This window comes from Epinephelus moara, chromosome 20, assembly GCF_006386435.1.
Source record: "Epinephelus moara isolate mb chromosome 20, YSFRI_EMoa_1.0, whole genome shotgun sequence".
In the NCBI taxonomy this organism is placed as follows: domain Eukaryota; kingdom Metazoa; phylum Chordata; class Actinopteri; order Perciformes; family Serranidae; genus Epinephelus; species Epinephelus moara.
In genome coordinates this window covers 5,988,593-6,008,583 of record NC_065525.1, presented here as the reverse complement: position 1 = coordinate 6,008,583, position 19,991 = coordinate 5,988,593, and the positions used below count along the sequence as shown (strand labels likewise).

General features: G+C 39.5%; 3 protein-coding genes across 3 annotated transcripts; 1 reads left to right on the top strand and 2 right to left on the bottom strand.

Annotated features, from left to right (window-relative positions):
- The first annotated feature begins 700 nt into the window (after positions 1 to 700).
- Positions 701 to 8,750, top strand: si:ch211-176l24.4 (uncharacterized). The gene is made up of 3 exons (XM_050072251.1): positions 701 to 784; positions 5,458 to 6,964; positions 8,028 to 8,750. The coding sequence occupies exons 2-3, from the start codon at positions 5,462 to 5,464 to the stop codon at positions 8,160 to 8,162; spliced, it is 1,638 nt and encodes a 545-aa protein (XP_049928208.1). The 5' UTR covers positions 701 to 784; positions 5,458 to 5,461; the 3' UTR covers positions 8,163 to 8,750.
- Positions 8,751 to 8,839: 89 nt separating this feature from the next.
- LOC126407439 (phosphatidylinositol N-acetylglucosaminyltransferase subunit Y-like) lies at positions 8,840 to 9,718 on the bottom strand. Its single transcript, XM_050072320.1, has one exon. The coding sequence runs from the start codon at positions 9,712 to 9,714 to the stop codon at positions 9,502 to 9,504; it is 213 nt and encodes a 70-aa protein (XP_049928277.1). The 5' UTR covers positions 9,715 to 9,718; the 3' UTR covers positions 8,840 to 9,501.
- A 224-nt stretch (positions 9,719 to 9,942) lies between these two features.
- Positions 9,943 to 13,094, bottom strand: LOC126407435 (protein preY, mitochondrial-like). Its single transcript, XM_050072315.1, has 2 exons — positions 12,805 to 13,094; positions 9,943 to 10,093 (listed from the first exon to the last, which is right to left on the bottom strand). Exons 1-2 carry the CDS (start codon positions 13,005 to 13,007, stop codon positions 9,943 to 9,945), a joined length of 354 nt encoding a protein of 117 aa, XP_049928272.1. The 5' UTR covers positions 13,008 to 13,094.
- Between the last annotated feature and the right edge of the window lie 6,897 nt (positions 13,095 to 19,991).

The following is a 19,991-nucleotide window of genomic DNA, read 5'->3' as shown; positions in this document are numbered from 1 at the left end:
CCCTGTTTTGTCTGTTAATGTAAGACATGTCTGGAAATGGAATTGGCAACAAGTTAACAGATTTCTGGTGTGCAAAACTGAACAGGAAATGATTACAAAGTAGCCCACACAACTGTCTGCTCTGTTGTCTCAAAGGTTTTCCTGCCAACTCTTGATAATCCACATGTAATGGTATAAAGATGTTACATAGAGATAGATACAGATAAAATGTCAGTCAGTTGATTCTATCACTGTTTATCCACACTCACTATCACCTCAGTCTTGACACTGACTTATGTCTGAGTGAGTAGCTGATGGTAAATTGCGACATCTAATGGTTCTACAGTGAACAGTTTGTAAAACACCAACTACTTTAAATATATAATTTTGAAAGAGAGAAAGAGTCTTTGTTGAATTTTGGCCTAGGATTCGAGCCTGAGAAGACATTTTGTTCTCTAGATGTTATATACGTCACCTTAGTTATTACATGGTGGTGTCTTGGTAAAACGTGGTATTCTGTTTACATGGATTAACTTGGTTATATGTACTTGGATGAAAAAACAAAACAAAACAAAAAAATAAATAATTTACATTGTAGTGTTTTGCCTGTCTTTCTTCAAAGCTACTCTACAGTTGTAAAACTCAAATATTGTAGGCTTCTTGCGTCTTTCAACTGAGGGACGTCCTTGCTCTCTCTTGTTGTCGAGCCTTACGAGAGGCACGTGAATGCAACATGAACTCGAAGTAACAGTGTCGGTCTCTTTGAAGTGGAGTTTGCTGGCTGGAGCTGAATCTGCCTTCTGAGGTAATTTTTATTCCGAAAAAAAAATACGTTTTAGTGCAATGACATTTTATGTTACAGCAAATATATGGGTCAAACTTACTCGTTTGGTTAGATACAAAGTCATTTCCCTTTTCAACTGCGAAAATACAAGCTAAACCTGTCAGGTTTTCAGTCTGGTTTTGCTGAAACCATTGTGTTTTGTAATTGCGACACAAGTTCTCAGTCCCGACTTAACTGTAAAAGATGACGAAAAATGCAGTAAAAAAGGAGAAAAAAGTATTTAAAGTAGCATCAGCTCTGCGACTTGATACAGTTAAGTTACATTGTTTCAGACTCCACTTGCGTGTTAGCGTCTTAAATCTAAATGTAGTCTATCTCTCAAGACAGCAAAAAAGCGCTAAAATAGTTAGCTAGTACCGATAGGCAACCAACATACGTGACCCTGATGTGTTCCGTATCAGCTCTGCTTCAAGGTGATAGCTAGAATAAATTAAAGCAGGCCTTGGTTGGTTTTGCCTGTAGGAAGTGATCTTCCATATCTGTCTACTCATAGACTGAAGCTGTAATGCATATTGTACCAGAGAGCTCAATAAACCCAATGTTTTATCATAGATAAATAGTGCTAGAATTAAAAAGCCAGTAGAGCTGTTATGGTTATTCAATTTCAATTCAGTTTTATTTATAAAGCCACAAATCACACTTTGCCTCAGAGGGCTTTACAGCATAGGACGTCCCTCTGTCCTTGGACCCTCACAACGGAAAAGGAAAACCTCCCCCAAAAAAACCTTAACCAGGGAAAATGTTAGAAATGAGATGTGTCAATAAACATCATAAATTAATGGTAGAAGTATGACAAATAATAATAGAAGTAGTAGCAGGCATCAGGCAGCACCATGGCAGCAGCTTAACTACGATCCACCATCCAAGCATATCTGCGAATCGAGGGAACCTGCAAGACAGTGGAGCACAAAGGCTCTGTAGAAGAAGCCAAGTTAGCGATAGATATGCAGTAACAGGACATGAATGTCAGCAAATGAAGAAGAACCAACTTTTAAGCATCTGAAAGCGAGAGCGAGAGAGAAAGAAGAGGCTCAGTGTATCACAGGAGGTCCCCCGGCAGACTAGGCCTATGTCAGCCTAACTAGGGGCTGGTCTGAGGCAAGCCTGAGCCGGCCCTAACTATAAGCTTTATCAACAAGGAAACTCTTAAGTCTAGTCTTAAATGTGGAGACAGTGTCTGCTTCCCGGACAAAAACAGGAAGATGGTTTCACAGAAGAGGAGCCTGATAGCTGAAGGCTCTAGCTCCCATTCTACTTCAGGAGATTTTAGGAACCACAAGTAACCCTGCATTCTCAGAGCGCAGTGTTCTGGTGGGATAATATGGCACTATGAGCTCTCTAAGATATGACGGAGCTTGACCATTTAGAGCTTTCTGTGAGGAGAGGGATTATAAATTCAGTTCTAGATTTTACAGGGTGCCAGTGCACCTTGAAGTTTTTTTTAATATGAGAGTCAAAAGACAAATCTTTATCAAACATTATGCAAACAGTTTGTATCCTCGGGGAAATACAATATACTGACCTTTCCTATAGAGTATAGTTATCATTTGACTGAGTTTATCTTTACAGAAGCAGTGCACATTCATCATGTCTGTCACTTTGTGCCTGGGCATGATCATGAAACAAAATATTCCTGTTTATTAAAACTCCAGTAGGGAGCAAAACACCAATACAGACCCTGAACACGTCTCAGACAGTTATGCATAAAAGATCTGCTGATAGGCACGCTCTTACACAACTAAATTGCATGCAAATTCATGTAATAGACGAAGCAACATAAAGCTGCTGGTCAAGTGAATACACGGAAGCAGACAAAGGATGGAAACTACAGTGTCTATACATACAAACAGATGACAAATGAAAGGAAAACCATGAATAAATGAGTGGAGAAGCATAACAAATGGTTATAAAAATTGATGTGAACTCGCTAAAATGTTGGTGAGGGTCAAGTTTAGCAGCCAACTCCAGCTTTATCTTACTGTGAATGTAGCAACACCAAACATACTACTTCTAAGCATCTGAGCACTCGTTTGAAATATGCAATTTTCCAAAACAAATAAAGTAGAATCTAGGGCTGGTCCTGGACAATCTATCACCATTATATTGACATCATGATATGTGACTAGATATCGTCTTAGATTTTAGATATTGTAATATCTGTATATCTTCTTTTCCTGCTTTTAAAGGCGTTTCTGTTCTATTATTTGCCTTTACCTATTTAGCCATTCTATCCACATTACTGATGGTTACCAAAAATCACAATGTGTAAATATTTTTATTAAAGCACTAATAGTCGACCCTACAGTATAGGTGTAATATTGATATCAAGGTATTTGGTAAAAATATTGTGACATTTGATTATCTCCATTCCCGTAGCAGAATTCAAGTTAAAGTTCAATTTTTATTATTATTATACATACAATATACATACATATTGAGTGGTGTTTCTGATATCTAGTCTCCCCTCAATGATATAAAAAAAGACCAAAAAGCTAGGTAATAGATACAGATGGGACAAACCAACATTTAAACAGAAAGCAAAACAATGGACTAAGGAGTCCCACTAAATAAAACCAATGACACAAAAATAAAAGCAGGTAAAGCGAAAACAGTGAGTTTTGTGGTTCTGTACATGATCACTTTTATCAGTTTTTCTATTTATTTGTAATTACATGTCTGGTAGGTGTGGAAAGATCTGTCAGTTGAAAAGTATCCCAGAAATATAAGGCTGTAACTGCAAAAACAAGACATCTCTGTGGGTATGACACCAGTGTTTTGGCACATAGCTCCTTGGTGAGAGATGCTTGCACATATATATTTAGTAAATAACAACATTAAAGAAGCATTTCACTTCTAGAAATAGTCTTTTCATAAAACTGGGCTGTTTATGCAGTAAAAAGACAGACATACTTTTAAAATTGTGTCATTTACTTTTGCTCAAGAGGTAGAAAACTTACAACTACTGGGATACACTGTCCTGTGTCGGACCCATAAACTCTCCCTCTTGTGGGTAATGTAATCTGAGCTTGTCTGTTATGACAAAAGAGACAATATGGCGGCCGGCAGGTATCCATCAAACTCTTTCTGAAAACATTTGAGGCGAGAAATAAGCAGCACAGAATTTGATCAGCACTGCCCAGTTTTACAGTTTAATAAGAGTTTGGTCTAAGTTTGAGAGAGAAACAGAGGCGGCTCTCTCTCTCTTGATCCAGTTCTGTACTCTTTGGGTGAGTTCCAGATCGCATACTTTTTCTTTTTTACTTTTAGTGGGTACTGCAGCTGCCCATGAAAAGTACGTACCGTTGCATGCAGTATGCATGCAATCGAGACATACGATTTTCTCGTAACATTGCGCCTCGGACTTTGACCCTCTTGCTTTTATATCTGTTACATTTGAGATAAAACAAATGCCACTTATCGTGTTCGCCAGAGACGGAGATCGACCTGGCGAGTTCTGCTGCTCTTACTTTTTTCTCTTACTAATTTCTGTAGTTTAACTCTAAGTTGGTATAACTGCACAGATTGTAGATTCTAACATATTATATCTGCGACTGTGAAGTTACATCTGCAGTTATCTGTCACTGTTATTTTTATAGTTATGTCCCATTGTTGTTTGTAATATTTTTGATTATTTTGTTCACTGAAACAATCAGTATTCCTATTATTACTAATCGACTGCTCATCAGTTACTGGAATGCACTGTCATCTGTCATTGCAATTTCTGACAGATGTCACTCAGCTGTCAATGAGTTTTCAAGCTGTCATCCATTTGCTGCTCAGTCAATGTAATGAATCATCCGCTGTGCAGAGGATCAGTCAGAATAGCCAGAAAAGCATGTTAGCTTGCATACTGAAAATCAGACCGGATGTAGTTGAACATCCTGGTATTTTTGGCATATTGCATTTGACATACTATGTATTGGGATGTACTTACCTTCTGGCATATTTTATACTATGGTAGTATGGGTATTGGAACACACAATGTGTGCCTGTGCTGGCATGGTGCATACAAAAATGAGGAAGTACAATCTGTAGTTTGAGCAACAGCCAGAGAAGATCCACATTTTGCATCATCTGGCGGATTTGAGCTGGGAGCTGAGGCAGGGTGATCTGGGTGCTGGTTAGATGGAGGAAAGTTTACCAAAGTAATTTACACGTATTACCCTCATAGTTATGATACATAGCTGGTTGAAAATTGGCAAAGTTTCCCTTTGAGAAGTTAAGGGTTGCAGCAGTATACCGGTTTCAAGGTATACCGTGGTCTGAACATTGCTGGTTATCATATGGTGTACATCTGCTTATCTACGGTATTGGAAAAAGAATGCAGCTGGACAGAGAATCTCACATCTGTTTTGCTTATTTTTCAGAAGGGAGATTTATTACACATACTTCCATTAAAAACTAGTTTCTAGTTTTAATTATGATACAATTTTGATAATAGTTTTATACCATATACTTTTGAGATGGTTAACATACTATGAAAATCTCATACCACTGCTTCACTGAAGTAGTTACAGAAAAAGGTATTAAGAGAAATTCCATATATTAGCATATATGGCAGCATAACCATCTGTTATCTTGTATTTTCTTTCATTTAAGTGAGTGTATTTACATATCCTCTTTCTGTCGAACAGACCCATGGATGACAGTGAGGAGACAGACTTCTTCTGGGAGCCTTGGACTTGGACACCTAGGAAAGGAAAAAGAAAAAAGAAATCCAAAAAGGACAAGAAAAATGCAAATTGCAAAAACAACATAGCCATGAAAATGGATGAGAACATTCAGAAGAAAAAGAAAAAGAAAAGCTCAAAATTTAAGGAAGCAATGAAAGAAAATAGAGAAGCTAAAAAAGAAAAGAAGAAAAAGAAAAACAGATTGCACTCAGAACTAGATGATAGTTTTATATTTCCTCAGGGCAGCAGTGTACAAACAAAACCTACAATGGAGCCTGGAACATTGATTCCACACAGCAGTGACAAGCTTAAACCTGGCAAAGACTGCAAGAAGAAAACCAAAAGAAAAAAGAAAGTGGCGTTTGACTTATCACCAGCCTACATATGTGCCAAACATCCTCAATTAAGCTCTTCATCTCAGCATTCTCCCAAAGAGAGCGTCCTCTTGGAGAATGAAGCTGTGAGAGATGCTGAGAGCTGTTCACAAGTCACAGTGACAGGACACAGCCAGGGTCAAACACATGCTAATGAATCTCAGTGCACCAATGAGGATATAAACAGCCAGGACCTGTTCATCACCCAGAAGACATTCAGAGTGTCGCCCTCAGAACCTTCCAGTGGGGAAGCCAGCGACCAAGCCATAACTACAAGTCCTCAAATGTTTGCACCACGAAACAGTTTGGACACGTCTGTAGTATGGCTAAAACAGCATCTCGACCAATCATACAAATGTCCACACGACTCACATTTCCATCAGGACCACGGAGAAACAAACGAGCAGGTGCAACAGCCAAAGACAGTACAGGTGCTTCTCACAGAGGAAGAGGAGCAATTAAACAAAGCACATCAGAGTCCCAAGGAGGCAAAATCCTTCTTTGAGACACAGATGGAGTTAAACACAAACCTAAATCAGGTGAAAAAAGTTGCACACCCTGCACATAATGAATACCTGGATAAGCCAATTGTTGTAAAGCCCTCCCTGGGTGATGTAAAGTCAAAGCAGTCTCTTTCATATCTGTCAGATGAGCCAGCGGTGTTGCCCCCCATGTCCCTGACAAGCACTTCCACACAGACAGAAAACTTCTTCACCACTGAACTCTCCTCCTACCTCAACTTCGACCAAAAAAGAAGATTGAGCGTACACTTTGAGAACTTGAAACCGCTGGATCTGAGCATGCCAGAGAGGGCGAGAAAAAACCTCGGGACATGTTTGTCAGTGACTTTACAAGAAGAGATCAAAAGTGACAACCACAAAGAGCCCAGCCTGCACCCATCTTGTTCCTCAGACACGAAAGATGGAGAGGCAAAGAAAGAGCCCTCTGGCCGACAGCCTTGCTCTGGAAGCACACAAGGTAAAGGTGAAACAACGCTGAGCCCCCAGTCAGAGTCTGAGGCCAAGTCTGCAGACACGACAGCCTCCAGTGAAGACGACCCCCCCTGTCGCACTGGCAAGCTAGACCTGATCCAGGTGATACTCCTCTCACTGCTCACTGCACGTACCCAGGCCTGTGAAGGCATCAAATATCATGTGTCTTGCACAGTCTAGAATATTCTGACCTTTTTGATATTTTGTTCTTAGAATTCAGTCAGTCCTTTCTGTCAAATGTAGTTTACAGAGGAGAAAAGTATGAAGGAGGATCAGGGCCATGTTAAAGAAGAAAAAAAATCAAGATTTTGAGAATAGTCATAATATTCCCCTGCCTGTCCCTGTGTCCAAGGCTATAGGTTTCTAGGCTATTTAATTGTTCTGTATCATCACGCTATTATTAACATAAGCAGAGGATATAAATACGAAGTGGTAACCTCTGTATGTAAATGCATGAATGAAAACATGGATGCCTCGATGTCTCGATTGCACCTCGACCTTGACCTTTGACCTTCGAACACAAACTTTATATCAGTTTATTCTTCAGTCCAAGTGGAGGTTTGTGTCAAATTACCTTAAGGTGTTATTGAGACATTGTGTTCATGAGAATGAGACAGACAATGTCACAGTGACCTTGACCCTTGACCACCAAAATCTAACCAGTTCATTCTCGAGCCCAAGTCAACCTTTGTGCCAAATTTGAAGAAATACCCTCTAGGTGTTCTTGAGATATCACATTAACGGGAAGGAGACAGACAAGGTCTAACCTATGACCACCAGAAACTAATCAGTTCATAGTGACATTTGTAAGTGGACATTTGTGCCAAATTTGAAGAAGTTCCCTTGAGGCAGGCTTGAGATATCGCATTTACAAGCATGGGACGTATGTACATACGGATCACCCCGAAAACATAATGCCTCTGGCCACAACTGTCCCTGGCGTGGAGGCATAAAAAATTGGCCTGTGGTTGAGAGAGCCACATACAGAGTAGGAAGGAGGGAATGTATGGACTCAACGTGTTTTGGTCTTTTTCCTTATCCTTTAAACTGTTTTGCTTGCTAATCAGTCGCAAAAAAGGTGTTTGTGTTTGTCAGAATAATTTGCAAGAACGGTCATTTAAGTACACGCCACTGTCAAGTAACAAACTGACTTTTTGCTCTTCAGGTGAGGGCAGTCCAGATGAGACTCAATGAATCCTTCTTCTTCAAGACAAAAGGAGAGGGACGGTCACCCAGACCAGAGTCTCCACTGATGAAACTCGCTCAGGGCAGAGAGGTTAAAAGCAGGAAGGGGCACTGAGGTCATATGAAAGCATGGAAATTAAGGTTCCCTGACACTAACCTGCAGTCAGTGGCTGCCACATTCTTACTTACATTTTTTGCCAGGTATCCTTTAATGTGTGGAGCAGTATTTCAGTGGCTTGGGTTTAAGATCAGCCAAGCATCAGATTTACAGGCAAATTAAAATTCAGTTCTTAATGCCAAACTTTATCTGTACCTTGTTGTTGAGAGATAAGAATCTTTGTGTAGAGAGCTTCGATGTTAAAGGTGTACTAGGCAGGATTGTCGTTAATGTTTGTAAACATACTTGCTGGGGAAAGTGAAAGTAAAGGCCTTGGCACACCAAACCAACTGTCCCAAAATGAACTTCTGGAGAAGAATCACAGAAACCTCTTGGTATTCATGATGACTTCATGTATTTGTCCATTGTTCGAATTTTCAAGTTAGACTTTCCTGTAATGTTGGTATAGGTTGTTACTTCCTCAAATACCAGTTTTATTCAGTGTTTTTGATGTTTTCAGGAAACTATGACATCGAATTGTAGTTCATAGTTTTGTTTGTGGTCTGTTGTTTTGTGTTGAAGACTTTTATCAATTAAAGTCTTTTATCAATTAAAGTTTATTTATTATGCAGAACCAGTTGTTTACATGTGTTCTTTAAGTGTTAACAGTAAAATGACACAGTGAAGTTTCAATATTAAGTTGTTTACTATTCTTTTTATTCATTTCACCTCCATAGCAATGTACACATGGAATTAGTCATGTCATAAACAGTTAGTTAACCTTCCATTTCTGCTCAAAAATGTGAACTACATTAAGGGTTGGAATTAACACAAGACGACTCAGAGCATAACAATGAAGCAACCAAAACTTGTCTACAGGGCTTGTTTTTTTAGCTGATATGACTACAACACATTAGCACGCTGTACTTAAAGCAACCAGCTAACCACTATTCAAAAGGGAAAAAATAAATATATTAGCCCCAGTTATTACACACAGCTGCCCTCCACCTTAAAATGTAGCAACCAGTTAAAATCCACCCATGGTTACGGTTAAAACTGATCTGTTTTAACAGTAAGAGTTGCATTAGATTTTTGTCGCATTCAGTTTCCTTCAAACTGCCCTGTGTAGTTCTGCCTCATAATACAAGGAGTCTGTTTCCTTGGTATCTCATTCAAAATGTGTATTCCTGCAGGATGTCAATCTAGTGCTTGCAGAGAAAGTAACATTTACTGCTAATAAACTCCACTGTAGCTGTCCTCGTCATGTGCTGATGTGATGTCAAACCATTCTGTTTTCACCTTTTGTCAAATTAATTTAAGGCTGATTTTTCCTTTAACAGAACAGAATCAGAACAACCTAGTTGTGTCTAAAAAGTTTGATCCCCATCCAGCTCCAGAGGTGGAAGAAGACGTACACAGGGATGGTGACCGGGAGCAGCAGGCTGTAGAAACACAGACTGTTGCTGCTGGTGCAGCCTTGAGGGAAGTTCTCATCCACCGCAGCAGAGTAGAACAAACCAAACAGAGACACTATTGGGACCAGCCCCACCATCATGGACAGCGAGAACATGCCTGCAGATGGGTTCTGACACAGGGTGCTACAGGAGTAAATAAATACCTGAGGGGATATATTACATGAAGTTTCAGCCAGCTGGCAAGAATGCAGTATAAGTTCTCACTGAGCTGCAATTTGAGCTGTGGGGGATCCAGTGACAGTGAATTGTCTCACTCAGTCCAACAGCCTTTAAAACACTAAGAGTGTTTGCTTGGGTCAGCTGAAGGTGTTGTGATAGAGCTTCTACCCTTGTGTTGGTGTGGTCGAGGTAGCTTTATCTGTGTCTTTCTGTATGAGTCTGGCTTCCTGGGCGATCATGTTGGGGATGCCGTCAATGATGGGATAGGCAATACCAAGCTCCTCGTTGATCAGCTCATTGGTCTTAGCATCGTACCTGTGGAGGGACAAGAGCAACATAATTCTTCTATGGTGCACACCACTTAATGATGCTGTGATGTATTCTAAATTATTTTTTCAGCATGTAACATTTAATACATGCAAGCTGAGGAAAAAAGGTGTTTTTACCATGGAGCAAATGAAAACCGAACTAATGAATAGCGATACCCGTTACCAAAAGTGGTCACTCAATGGCACTTGCAAAGGTTACATTTTTAATTGTTAGCAACATTAGCGACCCCACTGAGTTAGTGTAACACTTTTTTAAAGGGACGGTTCATAATCAAAAATACATTTGTCTCCTCTTAACCTGTAGTTCTATTTATCTGTCCAGGTTGTTTTGGTGTGAGTTGCTAAGTGTCTGAGATATCGACAGTAAAGATGTCTGCCTTTTATCCAATATCATGGAACTAGATGGCACTCAGCTTGTGGTGCTCAAAGTGCCAAAAAATATATTTGAAAAACTCAACAGAAATGTCTCTTTCCAGAAATGATGACCCCATTACTCAAGATAATCCACAGACCTCGTTGTAGCAGTTTCATGTGGGAACTATTTTCGTTCCATCGAACTACACCCATCAACCGTATCAATGTGCAAAGGGATGCGTGTGTCTACTGCTAGCTCACCTGACACCACTTAGCTAGCTAACATTACAGCTTAGCTGAGACGGAAAACATTAACGTTTACATCTCACACTGTCAGCCCCTTTCCATGAGTAGATACATGCTTTCTTTTGCGAGGTGATATAGTTGAGGGTGTAGTTTGATAAAAAGAATGTAGTTCCTACATGAAACTCAGCACAAGGTCTGTGGATTATCTTTAGTTACCAGGTCATGATTTCTGAAAGAGACATTGCTGTTGAGGTTTTGAACTTTATTTTTTTGGCACTTTGAGCACCACAAGCTGAGTGCCATCTAGTTCCATTATACTGTAGTGAAGGCAGACATCTCTATGTCTGACATCTCCAACACCCCAGAAGGCGAACAATAAAGTGCCACACTGACCGAGTACTTCGACTGAAAAGTTTCTGATGCGCCAGACACATAAGAGCTTAATTCACTTTGACAGTTTTTAAAGTTTTACAGCCAAACGAAAACTATAGTATGTGATATAGACACATTGGTGGGATAAGAAGAGAGTGGGACAATTAGGGAATATGGAAATGACGCCTACTGTGATGTCCTGGAAATCCATAACCATAAACATGAGAACATTTCCTTCTGATACTAAGTAATTATGTAGGCTAATAAAATCAGCATCATTCTCCAGTTACGATTCTGATTCATTTGACATGTTACACAAAGATCAACCATGAGGGTAAAACCCATGAGCCTACACTGGGCCTAAACTACACCAGTAAGGTTCACTCAGTGGTGTAATGTAACAGTACTTAGATAAAGTGCAGATACTTCCAAAAAACACCTGAGTTTTAATATTTCTGTCAACTATCACTTTTGATATAGACTACCTACATATTTACTATAAAACTCAGGACTATCGAAACGTAACGACTTAGTTGAGTTACAGGCATTATTAAGAGCAAAATGCAAAGTGTTACTAGAACATTTACAAAATTTGCTTATTATTTTAGATGACAAGGAGCATAGAGGAAAATTTCACTTTAAACACCAGTTTGCATGTATGCTGTTAAAACAGATGTGTACTTCAGTGGTAGGTGTTCAACTGTAATTCTCTACAGAATGATTTAAAGGGTAGTCTAAATATTTTTCAGTTCAAGAAAATGTAAAACGAAATAACAATTAGACTACATGAAACTGTCGTGTAAAAGCTGTTTCCTTGTCGAAGGGGACAGTGTGTATGGCTCTCGATTCTTCTCTGTTTATTTATTTTTCTTTCTTTCTGAAGTTACTGTAAGTATTGGTTATCAATTATAACTGACAGACCATCTATTTCTTCTGATCATTTGTGTTTTGAGAGAGGGGCAGGTACAATAAGAATGTTTTCTTCTCCCTGCTCCTTTTCAGTCATGGAAAAATGTATTAGAGTTGTTTTCATTGTGACTTTGATGGCTGCACATGTACATGAGCGGAACAAATAAAAATGTAAATGTAATCCAATACATTTCCCCTAAGCATCTTTCATACTTACTACAGATTAGGGAAGGATGGAGAGAGGGACAGGATGAAGGAATGGAAAAACTGTTTTTGTTATTCAAATCCTGTAAGTTGTAAAAAAGACAAGTGTAATGTAGGCTCCATTTTTATTGAGGTGGTGTATTTTAAAGAACTAAACTGAACAATGCTCAAAATTCCGACCCTTGCTCTTTCATGAACAGCATTTACTGGTACTTTTACTTTGAATACTTCAGTAGCCTACATTTAATATGATATTACTTTTGATAGTTAAGAACTTTTCAGATACTTTTACTCAAGTAATATTCTAATAGGTAACTGTAACATATTGAACAATACCATGTCTAATTAATGCAGCACTTCTTCCATTACTGCACGGATATGAGGCCAAAACTATTCAAATCACCGAGGTGTGTGTGGTGACGTCAGTGCCTCGGCTGCAGGTTTGAAGTGCTGCTGAAGGTTTTACATGACGTCACTGTAGTGATTGTATTTGTAGCCCGAAGCCTCGAGGCTTTCTCCCCCGGTAAAATTAGAACGTTAGCCCCAAAGCTTTTATCGGAGCGTCACTACTTCTTCTACATTTGGGCTGTCCTGTAACGCTGTTTGTCTCACCTCAGCGGCTTCTTGGACAGCGGACACACCAGGAACTCGAGCAGGGAGGTGTCAAAAGACTGCTGCACTTCGTCCTTCACATCAGAGAAGCTCCTGACCGGCACAGAAGCGGCTCTTACCCTCTGTAATACAGCTACAGTCCTCACATAGCGGTGAACACTAAGTGTTTCTGTCACCAGTCTGCCCAAAACATTCCCAAACATGACCAAAACTGTTCAACAAGCTGGCGAAAACTCCCCGACAGGAAGCAGGAAGCACCTTCACAGTGTGTAACCGAAATATGAGTCCTCTTCCTGAAAACGATTCTCGTTAGTTCCGCTGTTGACTTACTTAGCAGTCACCTCTCCAGTATTGAGATGTTTCATTTTGAAATGTAATAGATTACAGATACAAATTTATCGTGTAAGGTAAGGTTACTATTTTATCAAAGTGATGTAGCTAAGAGACGTTACGTTACTTATGAGGGGGGAGGGGTGGTGCAAAGAAAAGGGGAGGCATGTCAAAAAAAAAAAAAAAAAGCACTGGGGAGGTTTTTTGTAATCTATTTCTGATTAATTTACCACAGATTTAAAAAAAAAAAAAAAAAAAAACTGCCTTCCAAGCTCACCCAGGCATGTTTTCTTTAAGAACTGTTGGAGCTACAGCATTTATCATAGCCAGAAACTGTAAAAACAGAAATGATTGTTGGTTTTTCAAATTTCCATTCATTGGACACATCTTGTGCGACAACCATTTCTATTAGAAATAAAAGAACATAACCAAATCCAAGCTTAAAATAGTGATATTTCATCAAAATCACTTTAGATGTCTCATTAAAATAAACCATTCGCATTAACTAACCAGCATGCACAGCATATGTTAAAGTCCAAGGCTTTTTTTTTCCAACTTCAGTATTTCATCATCAACTTTTAACTTTTAATTTGCAATCATCAAAGGGTAACCAGTCAAAGTCCCGTCAACAGTACGCCCCCGCGTGGTTACTCCCCAACACTGCAAAAACAGTACAACACACACATCCAAATATCCAATGGAATGGGGTGCTGGACCAAACAAACATCTGGTGGAAGGACAAAGTAGAAAACAAATAAATCCACACACATCAAGCAGCTCCTGTTTAGAAGGAGAGTGACATTTTTAGCCAACAGCTCTTCCTCAGACCTCTGATAAATGACAGAAAGTCACCATCTTAAATACCTATGGTGCCTGAACCAGTGTATGATGTATGATGTGACATACCACACCTGTTGCCCATATTCATGATAAAAATAAACCAAGAAAATATATATATGTACATGTGTAGCCCCAATATCATACCAAGGCTACTTTTGATAAATATACGTAAGGGGAAAGTACCAGCATGTACATAATTTATATCTCACATATAAATAAATTTACAAAGTTGTCTGGATAAGAGGCCGTCATACATATGTCTAACAAACACATCTTGATATGTCAAAGTTGCACCAGCAGCAGAATGCATTACACTGTGCGCATATACACACAGTCAGGCCACACATAGAAATAGAGGTACATGAGGATAAACATCCATATACAAATACAAATCATGTATCCCCAACAGTTAGTATTATCACAAGAGCTCAGACTGAATAGCCACCATAAGAATATTGTCTGTTAGAGGCACCTCTGTCTATTTATCTAACCTTAAAAAGAGTTTTTAGTGGATACATAACACCAGTTAGAAAAACATGGAAACACATGGAAAGACACTTATATAACAGAATGTAGAATTACAGAATAACAGAAATGGTCTAATGTTAAATTCCTCATTGAGGCCCTTAGGGGCCAGCGTTCCCAATGTATTTATCCAAAACAGTTCCTGTTTAAGGAGCTTGGTGTTTATATCTCTCCCTCTGTGTGGGTATTTTATAACTTCAATTTCCATGTATCTGAGAGTGGATTTGTGTACTCTCAGATATCTGGGAGTTAACACTGTAAAAGCATTTATAAATGTGTACGTACATGTACAACCTGCTCCAACCTGCTCTGTTGGAGGAGTGTGCCCAGTAGACTTTCTGCCAGAGAGAACTTTCAACAAAACAAAACAAAAAACGTGGTTTGGGTTGAAATGAATAGATTTCAAACTTCTCCCATGTGCAGTCGGCTCACCTGGGCTGAGGCAAGCCTACAGAGCTGGACAGTTCAGTAAGCCTTTCTCTGTCTCTAACCCTCCCATGGTCTCCTGGTTTGTTTGCTTTGCAACATTGTCTTGCACTGTTTTCCCTTCACCCTGGCACTGGCATACATCACTGATGTTACTCACGATTTGTAAATAACTGAATTTAATAACTAGTTTTGACCTCTAGCTTTTTGTTTGCCCTCCCTTCTTTTTTGTATGAACCATGAGCCAGTTAATATAAAAGACATTAAGTGTTACAGTCATACATATGAGCTGCAGAATTGTTGTTTCTGTTTCCACATTTGTCCATGTGGTGGCAGTGTTGCACTGTTCACCTCAGTACAGGCAACCTGTGCGTGTGTGGCACCGGAATATGAAAAAAATACATGAAAACAATATGAACTGCATTGATTTGATCAGCTAGACTACTACAGACACTTCATTGCTTCTATTTCTTTCATTAATATATTGCAAAAAAAAAGCATTGTGGTCAATTTCCTCAGAATAATAAAAACCAAAGATACCATATCAGTTGTATTAAGTGGTAGAAACTAATGGAGGTACATATTTTGTGAATTCCACATCAGTCACTGTTTGAAGTTTGTAGTTTCATTTAAGCCCCATAGACATCCTGCACTTGATTTCCCAGCAGGTTATATCTATACCATATTAAATATTGTCAGAGAGCCCCGTGCCAGCCGGAGCAGAATGCATTCCCCCCATCCATATTGCTGAAGATATTGCTCTGAGACTTTCTTGGCAGGGCCCCAACTTGTTTTAAAACTGCTTCTAGCTGTAATATATCCCGCTGCTCGCTACTTGACAGACCTGCTAATATAATTTTTTTTCCTTTTTTTCTTAGCTGCCATACAAGCGCTGTAGCTGTGCACCTTTTTTCATCGGGGCTGTTTACTCATGAGAGGTATCCATCATCTCTGACATGCTCCACAGAGCACTGGGGCTGAAGTGATACTGAGAGAGGATGACGTGTGTAAGTCAAAAAGTAATGCAATGTACTGTAGAGCAAATAATTACATGGTTTGTAGGTGGTCATTATTGATGTTTAGGTGCAAAGTAAAGTAGTCACCTTGAAAAAAAACAAACATATCCAGTTAAATTCAAGATGCTTTTGACTGAACACACCAAGGCCATGAAAACAGTATTTTTCAGATTTACCTTCACACCCGAGTTGGATCTAACTAGAGCCAACTGCAGGCAACCAATAAAACAAACAAACAAAAAAGAGTTGGCTTATGTATTCTGAGGAATGTGGACATAACCAGTCAGCCACTGAACATCCTGATGCTCTGATCCAATTTAACACAACGCTGCTCTGAGGTGCGGATGAAGTTTCTGAGTGGTGATGAGAGAGAGATATTAGGAGGGAACATAATAGCCTATATGTCAAGAAAACTAAGACTAGTTAACTCAAGTTTATATTCATTTTGATATGGTAGGTCTATATAGTTTTATAGTTGTTATGGTTTATATAGTTTTGTTCCAGAATCATACTGATAGTTGTCATTTGTAGCATACAAAAAACCCCAACATATCTCATCCAACAGTACATAGTGTGGTTCACTCCAAACAGTGTCATGCAATGCCCAGATAAAGGGGATACATTTTTTTAAGAGCAGTCTAATAATATAACTTTGTGGTTTAGGAGGTCGAATGGGTCTTCCACCAATCAGAAGTGGTTCCATCCCTGTCTTCTCCAGTCTGCCTGTCAAAATGTCCTTGGGCAAGACACTGAACCCCAAATTTCCCCTGGTATCTGTACCATCGGCTCTTGAGTGCATGTTAATGTTTAACTGAGTAGGAGGTGGCACCTTGTATGGCAGCCTCAGCCACCAGTGTGTGAATGGCTTAATGTGCAAGTCCATTTATCATTTACTATCAGTGAACACTGTTTCAAACACGCCTAAGACAGCATCCTCCACTTGACAGAGAAATGTCAACTGCTGGCAAAATGGCTGCACAGCCATTTTTGCTGGCTGGTTTCATCTAAAAAAAAAACCCCAAACAACAATATTATTACATTACAGTCAGTTTTACGACAGCGTATAAGGGTCATTGTAAGAAAAAAAAATACTGAGCCAGGAAAGAAGGGGTAATAAACTCTAACTAACTAAATTATCAAGATTAAAGTCGTAAATTTACCAGATATTTTCAGAGATTAAAGTAGTAAATTTACTAGAAAAAGCTTGTACATTTATGATGGAAAAACTTGAATGCTCTCTGAGATTGTAAAGTCAAAAAAATCAGAAGAATTGTAATGAAATCACATTTCTAGCCCAAAACACCCGTTAAAAATTAAAGTTAAAGTGAGTCAGTTCCAGTGACTCACTAGATGTTTTTGGTGTTGTGTTTATTGGCAGAGACTCTGCCCTCCACCTGTATTTTCTTATTCCGTGTTCTGGACATTTATGTACTGCAACCTTGGAGCCAACAATAGTGTGCATGTGAGGTTGGGACTGTATAAAACGGTAGTGATCAGGAAGTAGCAGCATGCATCCGAGAGGAGACTTCGAAAATCATGGACACAGTGCCGAAATAAATGTAAATATGGTGAGAGAAACATGCAGCAAAGAGCTGAAAGTTAGCTAGAAGTCACCCCATTAGCAGTTCCTCAAAAGCATGACCTGGTTACTCAAGATAACCCAGAGACCTTGTTGTGATCAGTTCCACGTCGGCACTATTATCTCTCTAACTACAACCGTATCACTGCGCAGAAGGAAGCATGCATTTACTCATAGATGAGAGGCTCGTGCGTGTGACAGTGTGAGACGTCAACATTACTGGTGTCATCCTAGCACGAGCTGTAATGCTAGCTCAGTGGTGCTAGCAGCAGTAGATGCACGCTTTCCTTCTGTGCAGTCATATGGTTGGTGGGTGTAGTACGGTTTACAGAAAACTATTCCTACATGACACTGTAGTTTGTTGACACTCTGTCAGCTTTTCCAGCAGCCTAGACGCACTACTTACATTTAAATGAATGGGAGATTATCTGATATGCTGTGAATGTAAGTCTACTGCTCTATATGATAACCTGTAGAGATCTGTGTTAGGCCTATATGTAAATGAGGTCAATGAAGCACACAGTGTGATGCTGCATGTGCCAGAATCCTGTTTCTGCACATGTTGGGTAAATGCTGACACAAGGATGACGGTGTGAATCACTGCTTTAGCTCTGATGGACTGACGTCAATAACACATACAGAGTACAGTAACTGAGCACAGACCTAGTTTCAAGCCATTGGTCACAGTGTCCTGACTCATATCTCAAAAGCATAAAAAAATTGGACTGGGAGTCCAGTCCAAACAGGCTTCATGCTTCCCCAGTGACAGCTCAGCCCCCTCACCAACAGGCGGCTCGGACTTGGCAGCAAAGTAAGCAGGTCCCTGCCAGGGTTGTTACAACACTAATAACTTCTAAGCTTTCTGGGCAGGGAAGAAGCTCTCATAATCTCTGCCATCAACATGAATGCTGCTCAGCACCTTACCAGCAATTTTGCCTTTAATTGCTATATACTATATAAGGCCCTGTGTACTAGTTGGGAGGAATGTTTATGTGTTGTATTTTCCACCCATGGTGTGTTTTTTTTTTGCATGCAGGAGATCCTCACAGGCAGTGAAGTGATGCACGATTCACAGCAGCTTCTTTTCATGCCTGTCTGTAGTTCCCTACATGTGGGAGAAAAAGCCTGTGCTTGGAAGGCAGTAACGCAGGCGTCGTGCACTCAGCAGCAGAGCGAGGGGCTGCACGCCGTCTTCTGGCATATCCTCCATCAAGCCCACTCCTCCTAGTGATATCTGACAGAGCCTTCATCAATCCCACACCTCTGCTGACCTTTTCAGAGCCATTTCACCTGTTTATAGATACAAGAGTGTTCGGTGATGACTTCTTAGACTGCTTCAGGCTGTGTTTTTCAGGTTTACTCTCCTGGTTTGTTTTGAGGTGATGTCTTCAAGAGCAGTGACAGGCTCAATAGAGCTTTCACAGCCTGGTGGTGATATTCAATCCTTCTTTTTGCTATTGTTTTTTTTCCCCCTTACCGTTATGGTTAACAGACAGGATTCAGTGGGCCTCATGCAGCAACATTCTCTCAAATTTCTCTTACAGTTTCTCTTAATTTTCTGTCAAAAGGAAAAAAAAGTGAAGTCAATTCCAGATGCACCAAACATTCTTAAGCATCCAAGTTTGCTCTTATACAGGTGTTCTGAATGAGGAATCCATCTTGATCATCAGTAAACTGTTAGCATAGCTAACGCCCTCTGAACACTATATGACGGCAGGTGTTGTGCTGTGTGCAAAGACTCTGGCACATGTCCAAGAATTGGAGAGATGCCACCAAAAAAAGGCTGCAAGAAGAAGAAGAAGAAGAAGAAGAAGAAGAAGAAGAAGAAGGAGAAGAAGAAGAAGAAGAAGCATGTACTGTTAAATAAGCCTAAACAAAGTAAATATATGATTTTCCAGTGTTACAGGAAAATAAAAAAACCCAGCAGTGGCAAAAACATTTGTGATACTGTAAAGGTTGTGCCAGCAGCAGTGGTGGAGGAAGTATTCTGATCCTTTACTTAAGTAAAAGTACTAATACAACACTGTAAAAAATACCTGTTACTAGTCAAAAGCTCTGACCCTGGGGTTGGAACTAAAGTTACCAAATAATTGTAGTGGAGTAAGAAGTACAATATTTCACTCTGAAGTGTAGTGTGCTCTAAAAATGATTCGTGGGGTGAATGGATAATACTTAAAATGAATAAGTTTTCAGCAAGTTTTTTCAGCTTGTTAACATGTCTTAGTCAGTTGACAGTTATTTTAAGAAATTGGTCAAAATCTAAAACATTTTTAACATTTTTAGTAGGATTGAATTAAAATAAGTTAAGTAAGCTATCTTAAATAAAATAACTTGACTACAAGATATCACCACAACTTTTGGATAAACATTAAGTTGGTTCAACTTAATTAGGCTTTTTGAGGTCAAAGCGAGCCTGAGCCAGCCCTAACTACAAGCTTTATTTAGAAGGAAAGTCTTAAATCTACTCTTAG